The 21,001-nt window shown below is 41.4% G+C and overlaps 1 protein-coding gene across 1 annotated transcript in view; it reads right to left on the minus strand.

Moving 5' to 3' along the window:
• Positions 1 to 430: 430 nt before the first annotated feature.
• LOC112218679 (CD44 antigen) overlaps positions 431 to 21,001 on the minus strand; it is a 41,373-nt gene continuing 20,802 nt past the window's right edge. The window contains exons 4-8 of the mRNA XM_042301624.1: positions 20,796 to 20,894; positions 10,535 to 11,104; positions 6,763 to 6,846; positions 5,913 to 5,991; positions 431 to 3,118 (exon numbers count right to left, since the gene is read on the minus strand). Coding sequence (XP_042157558.1) covers positions 2,905 to 3,118; positions 5,913 to 5,991; positions 6,763 to 6,846; positions 10,535 to 11,104; positions 20,796 to 20,894 — 1,046 coding nt within the window. The 3' untranslated portion in view covers positions 431 to 2,904. The remainder of the gene's footprint in view (positions 3,119 to 5,912; positions 5,992 to 6,762; positions 6,847 to 10,534; positions 11,105 to 20,795; positions 20,895 to 21,001) is intronic.

The raw sequence follows: 21,001 nt of genomic DNA on the forward strand, positions 1-21,001 counted from the left end.
AAAATATAAAATGTTTCTTCCACTTTGACATGAAAGTATTTTGTGTAGATCTTTGACAATTTAGTCCGTTTTAATCCCACATTTGTAAGACAAAAAAAAGTAAGTCAAAGGGTGTTAATCATTTCTCAAGACACTGATACTATTTTAGAATATTAGATGACTTAGCTGAAGTCGCTATATGAGACTGGTTTAACCTTTCAAGATGTAATCACAGTGTCTGTGATTACATCTACAAGAACATGGCCTTTCCAGCTTTCAAAATGGCTTTCTTTGTCTTACTGTCTCTCTGTCTTGCCTGGGTAAAAACATACTCTTGCATCATGACTGGGATACCATGGCAACCATACTTTCTCCTTCTCCCGAGCAACCCCTTTTCTCTCCATTCCCTCCCTCCCTCCTGCCCGCTGAATGAACACCACAATCAAAAATGTCCTCTATACACATTTATTTAATCCATGACTTTACACATATTTTCTCATTAACAATGTTTTATTAATTCGTCATTACACACTCCTACCCTAATACATTTTCTAATTTTCCTCAAAGTGAATCAAATGAGAGCAAGATCGGAGAGGAATAAAAGCAGAGGCAAAAAGCCACAGAAAAAAGCTGGGACACACATTTGTCATGCCGCTTACTCAAAAGGCATGACAAATGTACTGTCAAACTGATATGAGAGGATTCATAATATCCACATAATATCCACGGACAATCACACATAAAAGTGATTTGCCTATGAAAGAAAGAGACAGCATAAAGATTATAATGTAATCAGATGGAGGTGTGGAGCAATGGGGACATTGGGACCTGGATCAGTATGGAGACACAGAGCTCCTAGCCAGAGACACATGAATTCATCAACCTCCCTCTCTCTGGTGCACATAACAGGGAAAGCCACAGAAATATGATGGCCTCTACTGCTTTGTTACAAAGGAGCCCAGAGAAGTAGAATCCAGAGTTGTGCTTGGAGTTCTACTGTTCTGCCCATTACTGTAATATCTGTGTCCAGATCATGTGTTGTTGTCAGTGTGTCCAGCCAAATCAATTATTTTGTCAGTGAGGGACGCGGTCACTCCTCAGGATTGTACATTGATTTTCATGTTGGCCGTTAACAACAGTTATTAGGTTCCATCACAGTGTAATGCATTACTACACAATGCTAGGTCATTGTAAATGGCACATTTCTGTCAATATAGCATATAAGGTGACTTATATGGTAAGTACATGTGATACGTGTACTCCAACATCCACATCTGACCATTGCATCTATTCTCCGAAAGCTGTTGATATTCCATATAATCCTATGCGCTACTCAACACGAATGTATTATTTATACAGACCATGTTAATAGACATCATAAAAAAAGGTTTTTAAAATGCACAGTCTTGAATATTATACATGAAGTTGATTCATACAATATCTACTCTGACTATTGCAAATGTTCTATCACAATTGAAGACCATAGGTTCTGAATTTGATTAAATAATTCTCAAATATGACAGCTTTAATTTATTCATTAAAGGGCATTGCATGCCAAAAAAGACGAATGACAACTGTTGCTAAGGCATTTGGAAAATACGTGTACATTATATACAGAAGCAAAAATAGCAAGAAAAATCCAAACTGCATTAATTAAAATACTAACATCTCGTTGTGTTTTCTTGTAAAAACAAAATCCCAATCCACAGGAAACAACTGAAATATACAGAGGGTTAATATTGAAAGAAAACAGAGGAATGATAAAGAGCATAGACATCATTGGGCCACAACGTCCCACATTTACCTATCCATAATAAACAATATTAATCCCATGAACATCCAGCCAAATTATTTGACGACGTCTGTTTAGTTTTAACATTTCTGCACGCCTGTTTTTCCAACTCAATGCCTCAAAAGCTTCAAGTGACACATTATCAACAATGTCCTTCCCCTCAACCTCAACCCCCGACTGGTCTTGGTGGGCAAACCAAGACCCCCACCCCCCACTTTTAAAAACTCCCACCCACACCCCTGTGCCTTTATCAACACCCTTCTTCTCTCCCCTCACACATACATACGTTACATACTGTTCATACACACACAGACACACACACAGACACACAAACACACACACACACACACACACACACACACACACACACACACACACACACACACACACACACACACACACACACACACACACACACACACACACACACACACACACACACACACACACACACACACACACCTCTTCAACATCTCCACTCAGATCCCGGCATAGAGCAGGGATGTCAACCTCCAGTCCCCCACTGTCACAGGGTCTGTAGGGTTATATTTCAACCTGTTATTATTATTAAATTAATGTTACTGATTGACTAGAGAAGCCAGACTGATTTTCTCAGATTTAGATTAGACACTGATTGAAAGGCAGGGGTGAATATCAGCATGTGTGTATGAAGCCTGGCTTGACACCCCAGATGTAGCGACTCAGTCCAAACCCTAGGCCTGGGAACTATCCAATCCTAACCACATACCTGACATAACAGGGTAGAAAGTAGCATTCTGCTCATCTTGGCTTTAACAGTCTAGCTAGCCCATCTGAGAGACAGGCAAAGGACAGGGCCAGTTTCCGATGTTGCACCTTAGTAGCAAGGTGGGACAAACCAGCCATTCTCCCCAGAATACAACAACAGAATCAATAGAGTATTAACCATCCCTTAAATTTACAAATCCCCCACCCAAACCCAGCTGGCATGTTCAATGTGTCTGTCTTCTTGGTAGCAGGCCAAAGTGTCCATCTCCACCCCCAGCCAGACCTTCTCTAGTCCTGCCCCAGTGTCAGCACCCCCATAGCTACTCATCTTTCTCTATCCTTCTGTCTCCTCTCTCTTCTCCTCCTTGTCCTCCTCCTCTCCTCTCTCATGCCAGCTGTCCTTTCTCTGGGGACTCATCCAGTGTGATGACGGTGAACTCCTCTGTGTTGCCGTTTTCCTGGATCTTCTCTTTGTTCATCAGGGTCACCATCTCCTGCTCTCTCTCCTGGGCGCGGGAGCTAGCCACAGACGCCACCGCCCCATTCCCGTCACTACCATCCTTGTTGGTGATCATCAGGGTCTGCTGCTGACCGCACCAGCTAACAGCCAGAGAGAGAGCGAGAGAGAGAGAGAGAGAGAGAGAGAGAGAGAGAGAGAGAGAGAGAGAGCAGTGAACACATTAGGATACTCCCACCAGCTAACAGCCAGAGAGGAATCAGTGAACACATTAGCATTAGGATACTGTCATCACCTAACAGACAGAGAGAGGAATCAGTGAACACATTAGCATTAGGATACTGTCACCAGCTAACAGGCAGAGAGGAATCAGTGAACACATTAGGATACTGTCACCACCTAACAGACAGAGAGGAATCAGTGAACACATTAGGATACTCCCACCAGCTAACAGCCAGAGAGGAATCAGTGAACACATTAGCATTAGGATACTGTCATCACCTAACAGACAGAGAGAGGAATCAGTGAACACATTAGCATTAGGATACTGTCACCAGCTAACAGGCAGAGAGGAATCAGTGAAAACATTAGCATTAGGATACTGTCACCAGCTAACAGACAGAGAAAGGGATCAGTGAACACATTAGGATACTGTCACCACCTAACATACAGAGAAAGGGATCAGTGAACACATTAGGATACTGTCACCACCTAACAGACAGAGAAAGGGATCAGTGAACACATTAGGATACTGTCACCAGCTAACAGACAGAGAAAGGGATCAGTGAACACATTAGGATACTGTCACCACCTAACAGACAGAGAAAGGGATCAGTGAACACATTAGGATACTGTCACCACCTAACAGACAGAGAAAGGGATCAGTGAACACATTAGGATACTGTCATCAGCTAACAGACAGAGAAAGGGATCAGTGAACACATTAGGATATTGTCACCACCTAACAGACAGAGAAAGGAAGCAGCGAACACATTAGGATACTGTCATCAGCTAACAGACAGAGAAAGGAAGCAGTGAACACATTAGGATACTGTCATCAGCTAACAGACAGAGAAAGGAAGCAGTGAACACATTAGGATACTGTCACCACCTAACAGACAGAGAAAGGGATCAGTGAACACATTAGGATACTGTCACCACCTAACAGACAGAGAAAGGGATCAGTGAACACATTAGGATACTGTCATCAGCTAACAGACAGAGAAAGGGATCAGTGAACACATTAGGATATTGTCACCACCTAACAGACAGAGAAAGGAAGCAGCGAACACATTAGGATACTGTCATCAGCTAACAGACAGAGAAAGGAAGCAGTGAACACATTAGGATACTGTCATCAGCTAACAGACAGAGAAAGGGATCAGTGAACACATTAGGATACTGTCATCAGCTAACAGACAGAGAAAGGGATCAGTGAACACATTAGGATACTGTCATCAGCTAACAGACAGAGAAAGGAAGCAGTGAACACATTAGGATACTGTCACCACCTAACAGACAGAGAAAGGGATCAGTGAACACATTAGGATACTGTCATCAGCTAACAGACAGAGAAAGGGATCAGTGAACACATTAGGATACTGTCACCACCTAACAGACAGAGAAAGGGATCAGTGAACACATTAGGATACTGTCATCAGCTAAAAGACAGTGAAAGGAAGCAGTGAACACATTAGGATACTGTCATCAGCTAACAGACAGAGAAAGGGATCAGTGAACACATTAGGATACTGTCATCAGCTAACAGACAGAGAAAGGAAGCAGCGAACACATTAGGATACTGTCATCAGCTAACAGACAGAGAAAGGGATCAGTGAACACATTAGGATACTGTCATCAGCTAAAAGACAGAGAAAGGAAGCAGTGAACACATTAGGATACTGTCACCACCTAACAGACAGAGAAAGGGATCAGTGAACACATTAGGATACTGTCATCAGCTAACAGACAGAGAAAGGGATCAGTGAACACATTAGGATACTGTCATCAGACTAAAAGACAGTGAAAGGAAGCAGTGAACACATTAGGATACTGTCATCAGCTAACAGACAGAGAAAGGGATCAGTGAACACATTAGGATACTGTCATCAGCTAAAAGACAGAGAAAGGAAGCAGTGAACACATTAGGATACTGTCATCAGCTAACAGACAGAGAAAGGGATCAGTGAACACATTAGGATACTGTCATCAGCTAACAGACAGAGAAAGGAAGCAGTGAACACATTAGGATACTGTCACCACCTAACAGACAGAGAAAGGAAGCAGCGAACACATTAGGATACTGTCACCAGCTAACAGACAGAGAAAGGAAGCAGTGAACACATTAGGATACTGTCATCAGCTAACAGACAGAGAAAGGAAGCAGTGAACACATTAGGATACTGTCATCAGCTAACAGACAGAGAAAGGAAGCAGTGAACACATTAGGATACTGTCATCAGCTAACAGACAGAGAAAGGGATCAGTGAACACATTAGGATACTGTCATCAGCTAACAGACAGAGAAAGGAAGCAGTGAACACATTAGGATACTGTCACCACCTAACAGACAGAGAAAGGAAGCAGCGAACACATTAGGATACTGTCATCAGCTAACAGACAGAGAAAGGAAGCAGTGAACACATTAGGATACTGTCATCAGCTAACAGACAGTGAAAGGAAGCAGTGAACACATTAGGATACTGTCATCAGCTAACAGACAGAGAAAGGAAGCAGCGAACACATTAGGATACTGTCATCAGCTAACAGACAGAGAAAGGAAGCAGCGAACACATTAGGATACTGTCATCAGCTAACAGACAGAGAAAGGAAGCAGCGAACACATTAGGATACTGTCATCACCTAAAAGACAGAGAGAGGGAGTAATGCACACAGTTAATTATTGATCAGAATTCCAATTGGTGAAATGAGACCTACCTCTTCCGCTTTGCCACAGCAGCACACACGAGGAGAATAGCGCCCACTGCCGCAACCACTCCCACAATGATCAGCCAATCTGCACAAAGGAAAGAAATGAGAAAGGTTGAATAACATGAATAATTCATGTCTATAATGTCTCTCACTTGGAGGTGTAGCATATGCCCCTTTACAATGCAAAGTGCTTTGAAAAGTGCTGTATAAATTAAATTGTTTGCACAATTATTAATACATTATGAATCCATTAAACCAGTGGTTCTCAACTGGTTTTGCCTAGGGACCCAAATTAAACCAGGTGGTCTCAGTCATGACACAATATTCGCATTGCTAAAAAGAATCGGCAAAATACAATCTGGAAAATTATTTGTAATGCTATATTGATATTAAATGTACCAACTGTATGACAAGGAAACAACATTCCCACCTCTTTCATTGTCAATAATTACATTTTGCCCATATTCTTGATGTTGACTGTTAATAAACTCACTGGTTTAAGACCACACAATCAACCATAGCGCTGCTAATAGCTCTGTACTGAAAATACTGTGATTGAAGATAAATTGTTTAAACATGTAAGTTCTTTATCATTTCTACACACATTCTACCTGGTTTAAGTCATGTCAAGTGCAGACTGGGTTTTCTTTTCATTAAAAAAAACTCAGACACCCGCGACCCACACAAAACCTCCCGCGACCCAAATTTGGTTTACGACCCACCAATTGAGAATCGCTGCATTAAACCATATAATACATTGTAATTACATGGCCATGATTCAACTAATCACTCATGACATGTACAATAATAGTATTAATACTACTGGTAGAGATATTAGGGGTAGTGGGCCACTCACCGGGTGTGCTACTATTCTCCTTCCCGGCTGGAGGGGGGGCTACTCCCTCACCTGGATTCATCCTCCCCCTAGGAATGGGCTGATCTGGGAATAGATGGGGAGAACAATGAGATACAGTGTTAAACAAACATCTCTCATGCCTCACAAATGAATTACACATGGATGTCAACTGGTGTCATCAGATGCCATACACGTCCACCCAGGTAACACACACAGAGCCCCTTGAGAGAGTGCAGTAGACCCCAAATAATAGTGCTTGGTTATCACACTAAAGTGTGATGAAGACCTGTGTTCATCTTGTCAATCAGACAGACTGCCTGGGTATGAGCACTGACAGACTGTGATTTTGTGCAATGTCATGTGATGATGTATAACACTATCATGTGATGACCAGGAATCATGTGCTACAACAGGGCTGATGTTATAGCTGTGGAATGAACTGAACCTACTAAGGAATGTGGAACTCTCGTTGGGGCAGAGTTGGCACCTGAGAGCGAAGGCCAACATTTCATTGCAAAGTAATTGATGAGTTATTGCTGTTATTAAAGTGACATTGTGCCAAGTGTTATAATGAGAACAATATGGTAAACTCCTCATAACCTTAGCACAGAACAGAACAGTTTATCTGATTAGTATCTCATAGGGTAAATCAATGCCTCCCTATTTCTCACACAGGCCTGGTGGAAAGTAGTGCCCATTTTGGGGTGTCATTCCCCCCATAGCAATACATCCTCTACCAGATCTATCCCTACGTCCACACTTTCTACTGTGTCTCCTGTCCTATCCCTATGTCTACACTTCCTACTGTGTCTCCTGTCGTATCCCTACGTCCACACGTCCTACTGTGTCTAATGTCCTATCCCTACTTCCACACTTCCTACTGTGTCTCCTGTCCTATCCCTACGTCCACACTTCCTACTGTGTCTCCTGTCCTATCCCTACGTCCACACTTCCTACTATGTTTCCTGTCCTATCCCTACGTCCACACTTCCTACTGTGTCTCCTGTCCTATCACTAAGTCCACACTTCCTACTGTGTCTCCTGTCCTATCCCTACGTCTACACTTCCTACTGTGTCTCCTGTCCTATCCCTACTTCCACACTTCCTACTGTGTCTCCTGTCCTATCCCTACGTCCACACTTCCTACTGTGTCTCCTGTCGTATCCCTACGTCCACACTTCCTACTGTGTCTCCTGTCCTATCCCTACGTCCACACTTACTACTGTGTCTCCTGTCCTATCCCTCCTTGCCTCCCCCTCTACTTCTAAACTGTCTCATTGGATCACAGGTGTCAAACTCATTCCAAGGAGGATACGGGCGTCTACAGGTTTTCGCTCACCCTTGTATTTGATTGATGAATTATGGTAGCTAATTAGTAAGGAACTCCCCTCACCTGGTTGTTTATAGTAGGTCTTAACTGAAAGAAAAAAACAAAAACCCGCAGACACTCTGCCCTCCGTGGAATGAGTTTGACACCCCTGCATTAAATAATCTAAATACAGAAATACATCTAATGACTAAGAATCCAATTATAATGTAATGAATAATAAAAGGCTGTGGGCCAGCAGTTGTTATATTATAACACAACTTGGGGGACCTCTTGCTTACACTATTCACTATTCAAGACTAACGTGAATCTCAGTGGTGCACAGTAGTGCACAAACACACCATTATTAAGATAGATTTGACTGAATGATTCAGTGCATCAAAATACAAGTTGATGCCCCATATGAATACACTATAGGAGAATTGGACCCAAATATTAGCTACTGTGTTGAAAGGGTCTGTGTATTACATTAAATCATTGGATGCAGAGATTGTTTATATAGAGTTCTTGTATTGAGAATTTGAGTCAGGACAGATGGGGAGTTGAGAGGAAGAATCATGCTGAGGCACAGTCAGTGGTGTACTAGTGCTCCTCTCTTTCTCTCCTCTCTTTCACACTCTCCCTCATCCGGTCACAAGAGGGGGAGCCTTCTTCAAACAAACTCCACAGAGGAGAGGACACACAGAGAAAGAAAAACTTTCAAGCCTCCATGGAATATTTCTTCATGAATGGTGGTCAATCTGAGTGCTTATTTTATTTGAAAGTTTCATCAAACTACAACTTTATGTCACGGCTGTCGTAAGAACGGGACCAAAGTGCAGCGGATGTTAAGTTCCACATATTTAATTCAAAGAGAAACTAAACGCGACTATGTGGTGCACATGCACAAACATAAAACAATATCCCACAAACACAGGTGGGAAAAAATAGCTACTTAAATATAATCCCCAATTAGAGACAATGATTACCAGCTGCCTCTAATTGGGAATCATACAAAACACCAACATAGAAAATATAAACTAGAACACAACATAGAATTGATCAACTAGAATACCCTCTAGTCACGCCCTGATCTACGACACCATAGAGAAACAAGGGCTCTCTATGGTCAGGGCGTGACACTTTACCATAGAGCTGACTATGCAAATGATTCCTTGCACTTGAATATTTTAATATAAAGTTGGATATAGCTTTTATACCTAGTGCCACATGTCTTCTTATATAACTCTAAATGCACACAGATATTACAATCCAAACAAGAGTGGAAATTGGAGGTTTAATCCACAATCTTTTTCACACCCCAACACCAGGGGGCGAAGTTAGTTCTTTAACTTCCCAGAGTCAGACCAAACTTTGCTGTGTGTGGGTGGTAGGCTATCTGTTCTAAGTATCCTTCTCTGAGTTCTGACTAAGCACTTTCAAGAAAATGTAAAGGATACTTACTATTTATGTAAAGATAAAAACAGGTAAAGATGGTGCTAGTTATTACAGTCAGAGAAGACTGTATTAGAGATTGCATAATAATGTGTCTTGACAAAAGTGTTGAGGAGAACGACGAGCACGGAGATGTATATTTAGAGATTGATATGATTAAATTAATCACCTTGAAAGCACAGATTTTTGAGTCGCCTTGGAAACAGTTGTACAGTATAGCCAGAGGGCAGTGATGTTATATAGATATGTGTTGTCGTGATTCTGGCTAGACTCAGCCAGTTATTAAATGGCTTTGATTAATGATACGACTGAAGATGTACACATCAGTTGATACATCTTTAAACATTTTGTAAAACTTTTAAAACCTTTTCTGTCATTATAGATGAAGGTCATAGTATCAAACGTTTCATCATGGAGATGTGTCAAGTTGTTTTGGTGGTGCTTATACTTTTGTTTACAAAAACGTAGCTAAATACATCTTTGAGATAAACACAGAATGTATCTTTAGTTTAGGCTTCCTAACCACATTCCACCAATTTCCTCTCTCTGGGGTGTAACCAGGGGTCTAAAGAGGAACACCTCATGCAAACGTTTATACATACCACACTCACTGGAAAAGGTTGCTGGTTCAACATTTTGCAGCAGCAGCAGAATGATTGGCATCTGCATTAGGACCAAAATGTACAGGGGGACATCCTGCCCTTGAGTATCACAACTGCTATTTTTAGGCTCAGGGAAAGCTTTTCATTCATCCTGTCACAGAAATCATCTATGAAAAGTATGACTGTTGCAGGGTAATGCCAGGCACTTGTTTTGTACCTCTTATGTTTCTCTGTTCTGACATGATATATGATTTACTTGAGATGTATTTGTATTTTAAAGTGTGCTATTTAAATTAAATACATTGTCATTATAATTATGTTCATGATACCAAACTTAGTGACAAAGCAAAGCAAAAAACAGTACTCTGTATGTGATATTATGAATGTAACAAACAGAGTAATTGCTTACCCTCTACCCCCTCCTCCTCCTCCTGCTCTAGCACTATCTCCTGCACATCCTCCTCGCTGGCTGAGCCCTGTGGTTCTCCTGGCTGTCCAACAGGTGGTGCAATAGAAGAGGCCCCCTCCTCAGCGCCAGTCGGTTGCATCCCAGACCCGGTGGTGTCCTCCATCTCAGTGGCCAGCACCCCAGTGCGGCCGGCTGACTGGGTCTCATCCCCCTCAGTCTGCTCTTCCTCCCCACCAGGGCTCTCTGTGGCTGCCCCCTCTGAGCCCTCACCCCCAGCCCCAGATGTTGGTTCCTCTGGGCTAGCCTCAGTGGATGCAGGTTGGGTCGGGTCCACTTCCTCAACTACCTCAGTGGTGCTCTCGGCTCCCTGTTTCTCAGGTGCAGAGGTGGTATCCACTGTGTCAGGCTCTGTGCTTGCTCTGTCCTCAGGCTGGGCCCTGTCCTCTGGGGTTACCTCTGTGGCCTCTGGCTGTACCTCATCCTGGTCCTCCACCACTGCTGGGGCATATGTCTGGATGTCTGTCTTCTCCTCTGGGACCTCCTCTGTCTTAGGCTGCTCTGTGGCTTCACCTGTGGGAAAACAGACCAGAAAGATAGATGCATGAGCCCAGTTCTGATATTAAAACTGTTGTAAAACTGTAACTATATCAAATTATAACTATATAAAACTATTATTCACAAAACACATCCCCTCATTCCAAAAGGTTATCCCAAATCTGTCAAGGTTGGATTGGTGAAAGCAATGGGGGGGTAGACATGCTTTCATCTCTCCAATCACCTACTGTAAGAAGCAGTGATTAATAAATAAAATAAATAAAATAAAATTTGATTTGATTTGATTTGATTACCATATAGGAATGGAGAAGAGATGGAAGCTTGTGGAGACTAGAGAGACAGCCCTGTAATTGACCTGGAGATGAATAGCCTGCCAGGTAGGTGATTGATAGCTTTTGTTTGTGTCTGCCAAGACTGCCTGGCCAGTGAAAGTTTCCAAGTGGATATCATCACGGTGATAAGCGATCTCACGCCTATCTTTTGACATCCATTATGTAACCTATGACATCATCTGTTGTGTACCAGAGTGTAATGATCTGTTTACCGGTCATTACAACGAGTTACACAGTGATTTCCACATGCGTTTACTGTACTGTTTCCGTAGGAAATGAGAACATGGAAGATCGAATTACCAATAAATCATATCATATAAAAGATGTCTGTTGAGACAGCAATTCATATCTATCTCCCTTTTATTAAGACTGTGGTTACAGTATATTTGTCCTATTTCACACATGTGAATGTGTATATTAATATGCATATGTGAATTGTACATTTGTTTTTTGCATATCCCACTCCCCCGGAGACAACCTCGTCGATCACAGCAAGGCCATTATCAACAGCAACCCTGGAGCCAGTAGGGTTAAGTGCCTTGCTCAAGGGCACTTTGACAGATTTTTCCCAACGCCCTAGCGACTAGGATACCTGCTGCCCTGGATGTGTAAGAGATATTAAGCTACTTTTGGAGGACAGTCGGCAGTTGAATACATATTTGCTAATTGACAGACCCAAATTCAGTTAATTTCAGGTGGTTGTAAAGCACATTCAGAGTGAGTCTGTTGTGCAGTTATCTGCAATTACCATGGGCAGGTTGCTAGCTAATGTCAGCCATCTTGTTTTCATCCAAATTAGACCTGTTTTCCACTGGGGACAATCAGATAATCTTGGGTCACTCTGTGCCTCTCTGCCTCACAACACCTTATTCACCATTGAGAGGAATAGGCTAGTAGCAAGGCCCCCCGAGGTATAACAAAACACAACCATGTTTTTCAATATCTTTAATGTCTCCCATATATGAAATGGATGGTTGAGTAAAACAATTTGACTGCAAAAGTGGTTAAATTGATAGATATTGTGACACACCCCTTGAACTCAAACAGTGTAGAATAATGCCTGGGTGGAGGGGGTAGGCCACATAAACATGAGTGTGTCCTTCAATGGGTAAGGAGACAAGGTAGCCAGTGGTGTTTGTAGTTCTCAGGCCTGACCAGCTTGCACAGCTAACTGGTCATTCTGAGCAAGCTACAGCGACAAGGGTAGTATCCTTCCTGTATGACTGGCGGGATATTGGGGTTGTGGAGTGATCCGTTTCCATTTCTACAGTTTGCTTGCATACCAAAGAGACCCTTTGACTAACTGGAATGTTATCTCAGTCTGAATGATGCTGGGGATACTCCAGTAGTGGAATGGTTGGTTTTCTGGTTGTGAAGGACAGTCTGTGAAAGGGCTGTCACAAACAGACTTGCCTTTAGATCTTCCCAATGCATAGTTGGCCTCTGGAGGGAGTTTTTTAAAGTTTAATGTGGCAAAAGGTCCTACAGGTCACGTCCCACATTTTTATTTTATATTACTTTGGATGTCAGGTATGATTATAATTTTGTCGATATTAACTGTGGGTGGTTGGCATTGATTACAGACTGGGGCAAGCCCAGCAGGAGATGTGGAGAGTGACATGAGGGTGACCTCAGGTTACTTAGAGGTTAGTCAAAGTGTAGCTAGGTCATAGACTATGACTAAAAAGTGTTGGTTGTGAGGGACATAGCACAGCTCCACACACATATACACTACCATTCAAAAGTGTGGGGTCAGTAAGAAATGTCCTTGTTTTAGAAAAGCTAATTTTTTGTCCATTAAAATAACATCAAATTGATCAGAAATACAGTCTAGGCATTGTTAATGTTGTAAATGACTATTGTAGATGGAAACGACAGACTTTTAATGGAATATCTACATAGATGTACATTATCATCTACATAGGCCCATTATCAGCAAGAATCAGTCCTGTGTTCCAATGGCATGTTGTGTTTGCTAATCCAAGTTGATCATTTTAAAAGGATAACTGATCATTTAAAAACCCTTCTGCAATTCTGTTAGCACAGTTGCAAACTGCTGTTCTGATTAAAGAAGCAATACAACTCTCCTTCTTTAGACTAGTTGAGTATCTGGAGCATCAGCATTTGTGGGTTCGATTACAGGCTCAAAATGGCCAGAAACCAATAACTTTCTTCTGAAACTCGTCAGTCTATTCATGTTCTGAGAAATGAAGGCTATTCCATGTGCCAAGAATGCCAAGAAACTGAAGATCTCGTACCACGCTGTGTACTACTCCCTTCACAGAATAGAGCAAACTGGCTCTAACCAGAATAGAAAGAGGAGTGGGAGGCCCCGGTGCACAACTGAGCAAGAGGACAAGTACATTAGAGTGTCTAGTTTGAGAAACAGACACCAGACAAGTCCTCAACTGGCAGCAAAACACCAGTCTCAACGTCAACAGTGAAGAAGCGACTCTGGGATGCTGGCCTTCTAGGCAGAGTTGCAAAGAAAAGGCCATATCTCAGACTGGCCAATAAAAATAAAAGATTAGATGGGCAAAGGAACACAGACACTGGGCAGAGGAACTCTGCCTAGAAGGTCAGCATCCCAAACTTTTGCATGGTAGTGTACATTTGAAGGTGATCCTTTGGCTTTGATGGCCAGTAAAAGGGTTGCAGAGGAGGTGGAGCTTGTCAAACATGGTGCACAAAGACCACTATCTCACAGTCAATCCACTGCCACAGTCAATTCTTATATGGATGTTGGGATTACTGCAGGTTCCCAGACCAATGCATGATTCACGTGAGTCCAGTTCAGGTGCCACATGGGCTGGCCAGCCATTGTTGGTAGCAAAATAGGTACATATGAGGACAATGCACTGCAATAATTTCCAGATGGCATTTTGCCTGTTGAATGGCCTCCTGGCATGTGGCATCCAGTTCCATGGTCTCTAGTAACTGGAAGGAAGGACTGACAGTGGAGAGGGAAAGTTAATGTGTAGGCCCAGGCTATGTTGGTTCATTGTAGTGAACACCTACCTTGTGCACTTGTCACGTGTCGTAGCATCCTCCCCATACAACACAACTGTCACAAAGTCAACATACAGTTGAAGACAGAAGTTTACTTATACCTTAGCCAAATTCAATTAAACTCATTTTTCACAATTCCTGACATTTAATCCTAGTAGAAATTTCGTCTTAGGTCAGTTAGGATCACCACTTTATTTAAAAAATGTGAAATGTCGGAATAATTGAAGAGATAATGATTTTTTCACGTTCTGACCTTAGTTCCTTTGTTATGTCTTTGTTTTAGTATGGTCAGGGCGTGAGTTGGGTGGGTTGTCTATGTTCTGTTTTCAATGTTGTGTTTTTGCATTTGGCCTGGTATGCTTCTCAATCAGAGGCAGGTGTCGTTAGTTGTCTCTGATTGGGAATCATACTTAGGTAGCCTTTTCCCACTTGTGTTTCGTGGGTGTTTATTTTTCTGTTTCAGTGTCTGCACCATTCCGGATTGTTTCGGTTTTCATTGTAATTCTCTTGTTCTTATGTATTTTGTATTCATTCTCATTAAAGCTTGTGGATACATACCACCCTGCATTTGGTCCGATCCTTGCTACTCCTCGTCAGAAGAAGAGGACGAGAATCGTTACAGATTTATTTCAGCTTTCATTTCTTTCATCACATTCCCAGTGGGTCAGAAGTTTACATACACTCAATTAGTATTTGGTAGCACTGCCTTTAAATTGTTTAATAACTTGGGTCAAATGTTTTGGGTAGCCTTCCACAAGCTTCCCACAATAAGTTGGGTGAATTTTGTCCCATTCCTCCTGACAGAGCTGGTGTAACTGAGTCAGGTTTGTAGGCCTCCTTGCTCGCACACGCTTTTTCAGTTCTGTCCACTAATTTTCTATAGAATTGAGGTCAGGGCTTTGTGATGGCCACTCCAATACCTTGACTTTCTTGTCCTTAAGCCATTTTGCCACAACTTTTGAAATATGGCTTGGGGTCATTGACCATTTGGAAGACCCATTTGCGACCAAGTTTTAACTTCCTGACTGTTGTGTTGGGTCATTGTCCTGTTGAAAAACAAATTACAGTCCCACTAAGCCAAAACCAGATGTGATGGAGTATCGCCTGAATGCTATTGTAGCCATACTGGTTAAGTGTGCCTTGAATTCTAAATAAATCACTAACACTGTCACAAGCAAAGCATCCCCACATCATCACACCTCCTCCTTCATGCTTCACGGTGGGAACTACACATGCGTAGATCATCTGTTCACCTACACTGCGTCTCACAAAGAAACAAAAACATCTAGTTAGGACACCAGACCAATTTCCACTGGTCCAATGTCCATTGCTTGTGTTTCTTGGCCCAAGCAAGTCTCTTCTTATTATTGGTGAACTTTAGTAGGCGCCCATAGGGAGTTGTCTGTGTTTGGCCAGTGTAGGCCGTCATTGTAAATAAGAATGTATTTTTAACTGATTTGCCTAGTTAAATAAAGATTAAAATAAGGTTAAATTAAAAAAAATGTAAGTAGTGGTTTCTTTGCAGCAATTTGACCATGAAGGCCTGATTCACACATTCTATTCTGAACAGTTGTGTCTGTTACTTGAACCCTGTGAAACATTTATTTGGGCTGTATTCTCAGGTGCAGTTAACTCTAATGAACTTATCCTCTGCAACAGAGATAACACTGGGTCTTCCTTTCCTGTGGCGGTCTTCATGAGAGCCAGTTTCATCATAGCGCTTGATTGTTTTTCCACTGCACTTGAAGGAACTGTCAAAGTTCTTGAAATGTCCGCATTGACTGACCTCAATGTTTTAAAACTTCTTAAGGTTTTGGCCTTTCTAGGGAGTTTTTCCTAGCCACAGTGCTTCTACACCTGCATTGCTTACTGTTTTGGGTTTTAGGCTGGGTTTCTGTACAGCACTTTGAGATATCAGCTGATGAAAGAAGGGCTATATAAATACATTTGATTTGATTTGATTTGATAGCCCCCCTTTTTTTACGCCTAAATTACATACCCAAATGTAACTGCCTGTAGCTCAGGCCCTGAAGCAAGGATATGCATATTCTTGGTACCATCTGAAAGGAAACACTGAAATTTGTTGAAATGTCAATTTGAATGTAGGAGAATATAACACATTAGATCTGGTAGAAGAAAATACAAAGAAAAAAACAACCAGTGTTTTTTTTTACCTCCATCTTTGAAATGCAAGAGAGAGATCACTGTTATAGCCATCACTCTGGTAATTCCGATAGTGTCCACAAGATGGAAGCAGTGTATGTGCAATGTTTCAGATGGATAACTTCCAGTATGAGCGAACTACATGACATTTAGTGTGAAGTCACCCAGGTACATTTGGGCAAATCGTGGAGAAGACATTTGCATTCATATGCTATTTTTCTGCAAGAATATCGTATAATCTATATACTTGTACTTTGATTGAGCTTTTCCAGTATTAGTAGCCGTATTATAAGTTCAACATTTGCAAAACAACCAGTTTTCATAACTTCATAACCATGAATACATTTTGCGACCAGATACAGGGTTTCCGGATACTTCCGTAAAGCCCAGCTCATTGCCTATCTAGCTAGCTTTGTTTGACCCAGATTGGTGATTATTTGACAAAAGTCGATAAAAGTTAAAGTCGATCAAGTGAAGACCACCTGCGTCATCGGTGTGCCATGAAGGCGCCGGTCTCTGACCAGATTTGGTGTCCTATAGGATATACTACACCCCTACTGATATAGTGAAGTCTGGTTACGTTCTAGGATCTCTGAGGAATAGATACAACAGTGATTTGACTGGTTGAAACAATGTTTAGGGTTCGATTTTCAGATTCCTTTCTTTGCAAATTGAACGAGTGGAAATACAAAATCGATCGTGCATGGTATATGGATCATTTTAGGATATGAAAAATGATTTTATCTAACAAAACAACACTTCATGATATCTCTGGGACCCTTTGGATGATAAATCAGAGCAATATTTCAGAATGTAAGTACACATTTCACCTTCAGAGGTTAATTTATCAAACCTATAGAGGTGAAAAAAGTGTTTTGTTGATAGGAGCTCTCCTCAAACAATAGCATGGCATTTTTTCTCAGTAATAACTACTGTAAATTGGACAGTGCAGTTATATTAACCTTTTAGGGATAGGGGGCAGCATTTTCACTTTGGATGAATTGCGTGCCCATAGTGAACTGCCTCCTACTCTGTCCAAGATGCTAATATATGCATATTATTATTACTATTGGATAGAAAACACTCTGAAGTTTCTAAAACTGTTTGAATTATGTCTTTGAGTATAACAGAACTCATAGGGCAGGCAAACTTCCAAACAGGAAGTGGAAATTCTGGGGCTGGTTGATTTTCAAATCATCGCCTATTCACATCCAAATATGATATGGATCTGTTCGCAGTTGTCATTATATCGCCTTGCGTTCCATTACTCTGTAGACAAAACGAATGCTCCGGTTGGAAAGTTATTGGATATATATGACAATAGCATCCTGAAGATTGATTCTCTACTTAGTTTGACCAGTTTATTCGACCTGGAATATAACTTTGAAGTTTTCGTCCGAGTTCGCCTGGACCAGCGCCAGCTTTTGGACATGTGAACTAAACGTGCTAGCAAAAGTATCTAATTGGACACTAGTAATGAGCATTATGGAACAAAACAATGATTTATTGCGAAACTAGGATTCCTTGCACTACATTCTGATGAAAGATCATCAAAGGTAAGGGAATATTTATGATGTCATTTCGTATCTCTGTTGACTCCAACATGGCGGAGAAATATATTTACTTCTGAGCGCAGTCTCAGATTATTGCATGGTATGCTTTTTTCATAACTGTCACGTTCGTTGAATGGAGGAGACCAAGGTGCAGCGTGATATGAATTCATGATTTTAATGAAGACGAAGAACACTTAACAACCTATACAAAAACAACAACCCGAACGTGAAGCTATATAATACCAGTGCAGACACAGGCAACTAGACATAGAAAATAACCCACGAAATACCCAAAGAAGATGGCTGCCTAAATATGGTTCCCAATCAGAGACAACGATAAACAGCTTCCTCTAACTGAGAACCAATCTAGGCAACCATAGACATACACAAACACCTAGATGGTAAACAACCCCATAAACATACAAAACCCCTAGACAGTACAAAAACACATACGTCACCCATGTCACACCCTGACCTAACCAAAATAATAAAGAAAACAAAGAATTCTAAGATCAGAGTGTGACAGTAACGTATTTAAAAATCTGATACAGCGGTTGCATTAAGAACCAGTGTATCTTTAATTATATGTAAAACATGTATCTTTCGTCAAAGTTTATGATGAGTATTTCTGTTATCTGACGTAGCTCTCTGTAATTACTCCGGATATTTTGGAGGCATTTCTGAACATGGCGCCAATGTAAACCGAGGATTTGTGGATATAAATATTCATATTATCGAACAAAACATAAATGTATTGTGTAACATGATGTCATATGAGTGTCATCTGATGAAGATTATCAAAGGTTAGTGATTCATTTTATCTCTAATTCTGCTTTTGTGACTCTATCTTTGGCTGGGAAAAATGGCTGTGTGTTTTTTGGGGTTTGGTGGAGATCTAACACAAATATATGTTGTGTTTTCGCTGTAAAACATTTTAAAAATCGGACACGATGGGTAGATTAACAAGATGTTTATCTTTCATTTGCTGTATTGGATTTGGGGGGGATTCCGTTAGCGGAACCTGTGTCCTAGACAGGTTCCGATTGGACATACTGCTAAATGATCACAGACCTGTAACTTCTTCTTTAAGAGGCTCCTCTGTCCTCCACTCGTTACCTGTATTAATGGCACCTGTTTGAACTTGTTATCAGTATAAAAGACACCTGTCCACAACCTCAAACAGTCACACTCCAAACTCCACTATGGCCAAGACCAAAGAGCTGTAAAAGGACACCAGAAACAAAATTGTAGACCTGCACCAGGCTGGGAAGAAGAATCTGAATCTGCAATAGGTAAGCAGCTTGGTTTGAAGAAATCAACTGTGTGAGCAATTATTAGGAAATGGAAGACATATAAGACCACTGATAATCTCCCTCGATCTGGGGCTCCACGCAAGATCTCACCCCGTGGGGTCAAAATGATCACAAGAACGGTGAGCAAAAATCCCAGAACCACAAGGGGGACCTAGTGAATGACCTGCAGAGAGCTGGGACCAAAGTAACAAAGCCTACCATCAGCAAGGGCATTGAAGATGAAACATGGCTGGGTCTTTCAGCATGACAATGATCCCAAACACACCACCCGGGCAACGAAGGAGTGGCTTCGTAAGAAGCATTTCAAGGTCCTGGAGTGGCCTAGCCAGTCTCCAGATCTCAACCCCATAGACAATATTTGGAGCGAGTTGAAAGTCTGTGTTGCCCAGCAACAGCCCCAAAACATCACTGCTCTAGATGAGATCTGCATGGAGGAATGGGCCAAAATACCAGCAACCCTGTGTGAAAACCTTGTGAAGACTTACAGAAAACGTTTGACCCCTGTCATTGCCAACAAAGGGTATATAACAAAGTATTGAGATAAACTATTGTTATTGACCAAATACTTATTTTCCACCATAATTTGCAAATAAATTCATTAAAAATCCTACAATGTGATTTTCTGGATTTTTTTTCTCATTTAGTCTGTCATGGTTGAAGTGTACCTATGATAAAAATTACAGGCCTTTCTCATCTTTTTAGCTTGCACAATTGGTGGCTGACTAAATACTTTTTTGCCCCACTGTATATATATATATATATATATATATATATAAGTATGCCAATATATGTAATAATATTCCTCCACAAATAATTCCCAGATCAATACTTTAACTTGCCCAAACGGCATCAGAACATCAATATGAAATGTATTTAGAATTTTGATCTAGCAATACAGTATGTAAAATAAAAGCAGATTTACTTACCTCGGCGGAGACCCTAAGAACCTCAAGAGTTAACCAATCCTGTGAATGGGTTAGGCAACGCAGGTGTCTATACTTCAACAGCAAAGTTAGATATGACAGAAGTTTATGATGTAGGGCCTTGTAAACAAAAAGAGAGTATTGTAAAGATCCACGGGTCTTAAGCGATAGTGTAAACCTTGTGACAGACTAGCGTCCTGTCCAGGGGGTGTACTTGTACTAGAAAGCTGTCATATGCTACAGAATCAGGAGGCTCCTGCCCCTACGGGCTCGGACAAGGCTTGCTTATTAGATAGTGTAGCCGCAGACTGGCATACTGTATGAAATACAGAGGAGATGGAAAATATCATGATTTTGTTGATTCTATTGATTGTGGGGTTGATAATGTAGATGGTGAAAAAGACGGGACTGACCTGCAGCATCAGAAGAAAGGTATCCATCGGTCACCTGAACACTCTCTGGTCCTGTTGAATCAGGATTGATGGCCAAATCACAGTTCTTCATAGACAAATCTATGGGGGAATCAAGGATCAGAAATGAAGTACAAATGTGTAATTGTCTCCAGCATTTGTTACAGTTCAAGTTCTAAGAATTGCAAGAGCCATTAAGATGTACAAGT

The sequence above is a fragment of the Oncorhynchus tshawytscha genome, linkage group LG19, assembly GCF_018296145.1.
Source record: "Oncorhynchus tshawytscha isolate Ot180627B linkage group LG19, Otsh_v2.0, whole genome shotgun sequence".
NCBI classification, from domain to species: domain Eukaryota; kingdom Metazoa; phylum Chordata; class Actinopteri; order Salmoniformes; family Salmonidae; genus Oncorhynchus; species Oncorhynchus tshawytscha.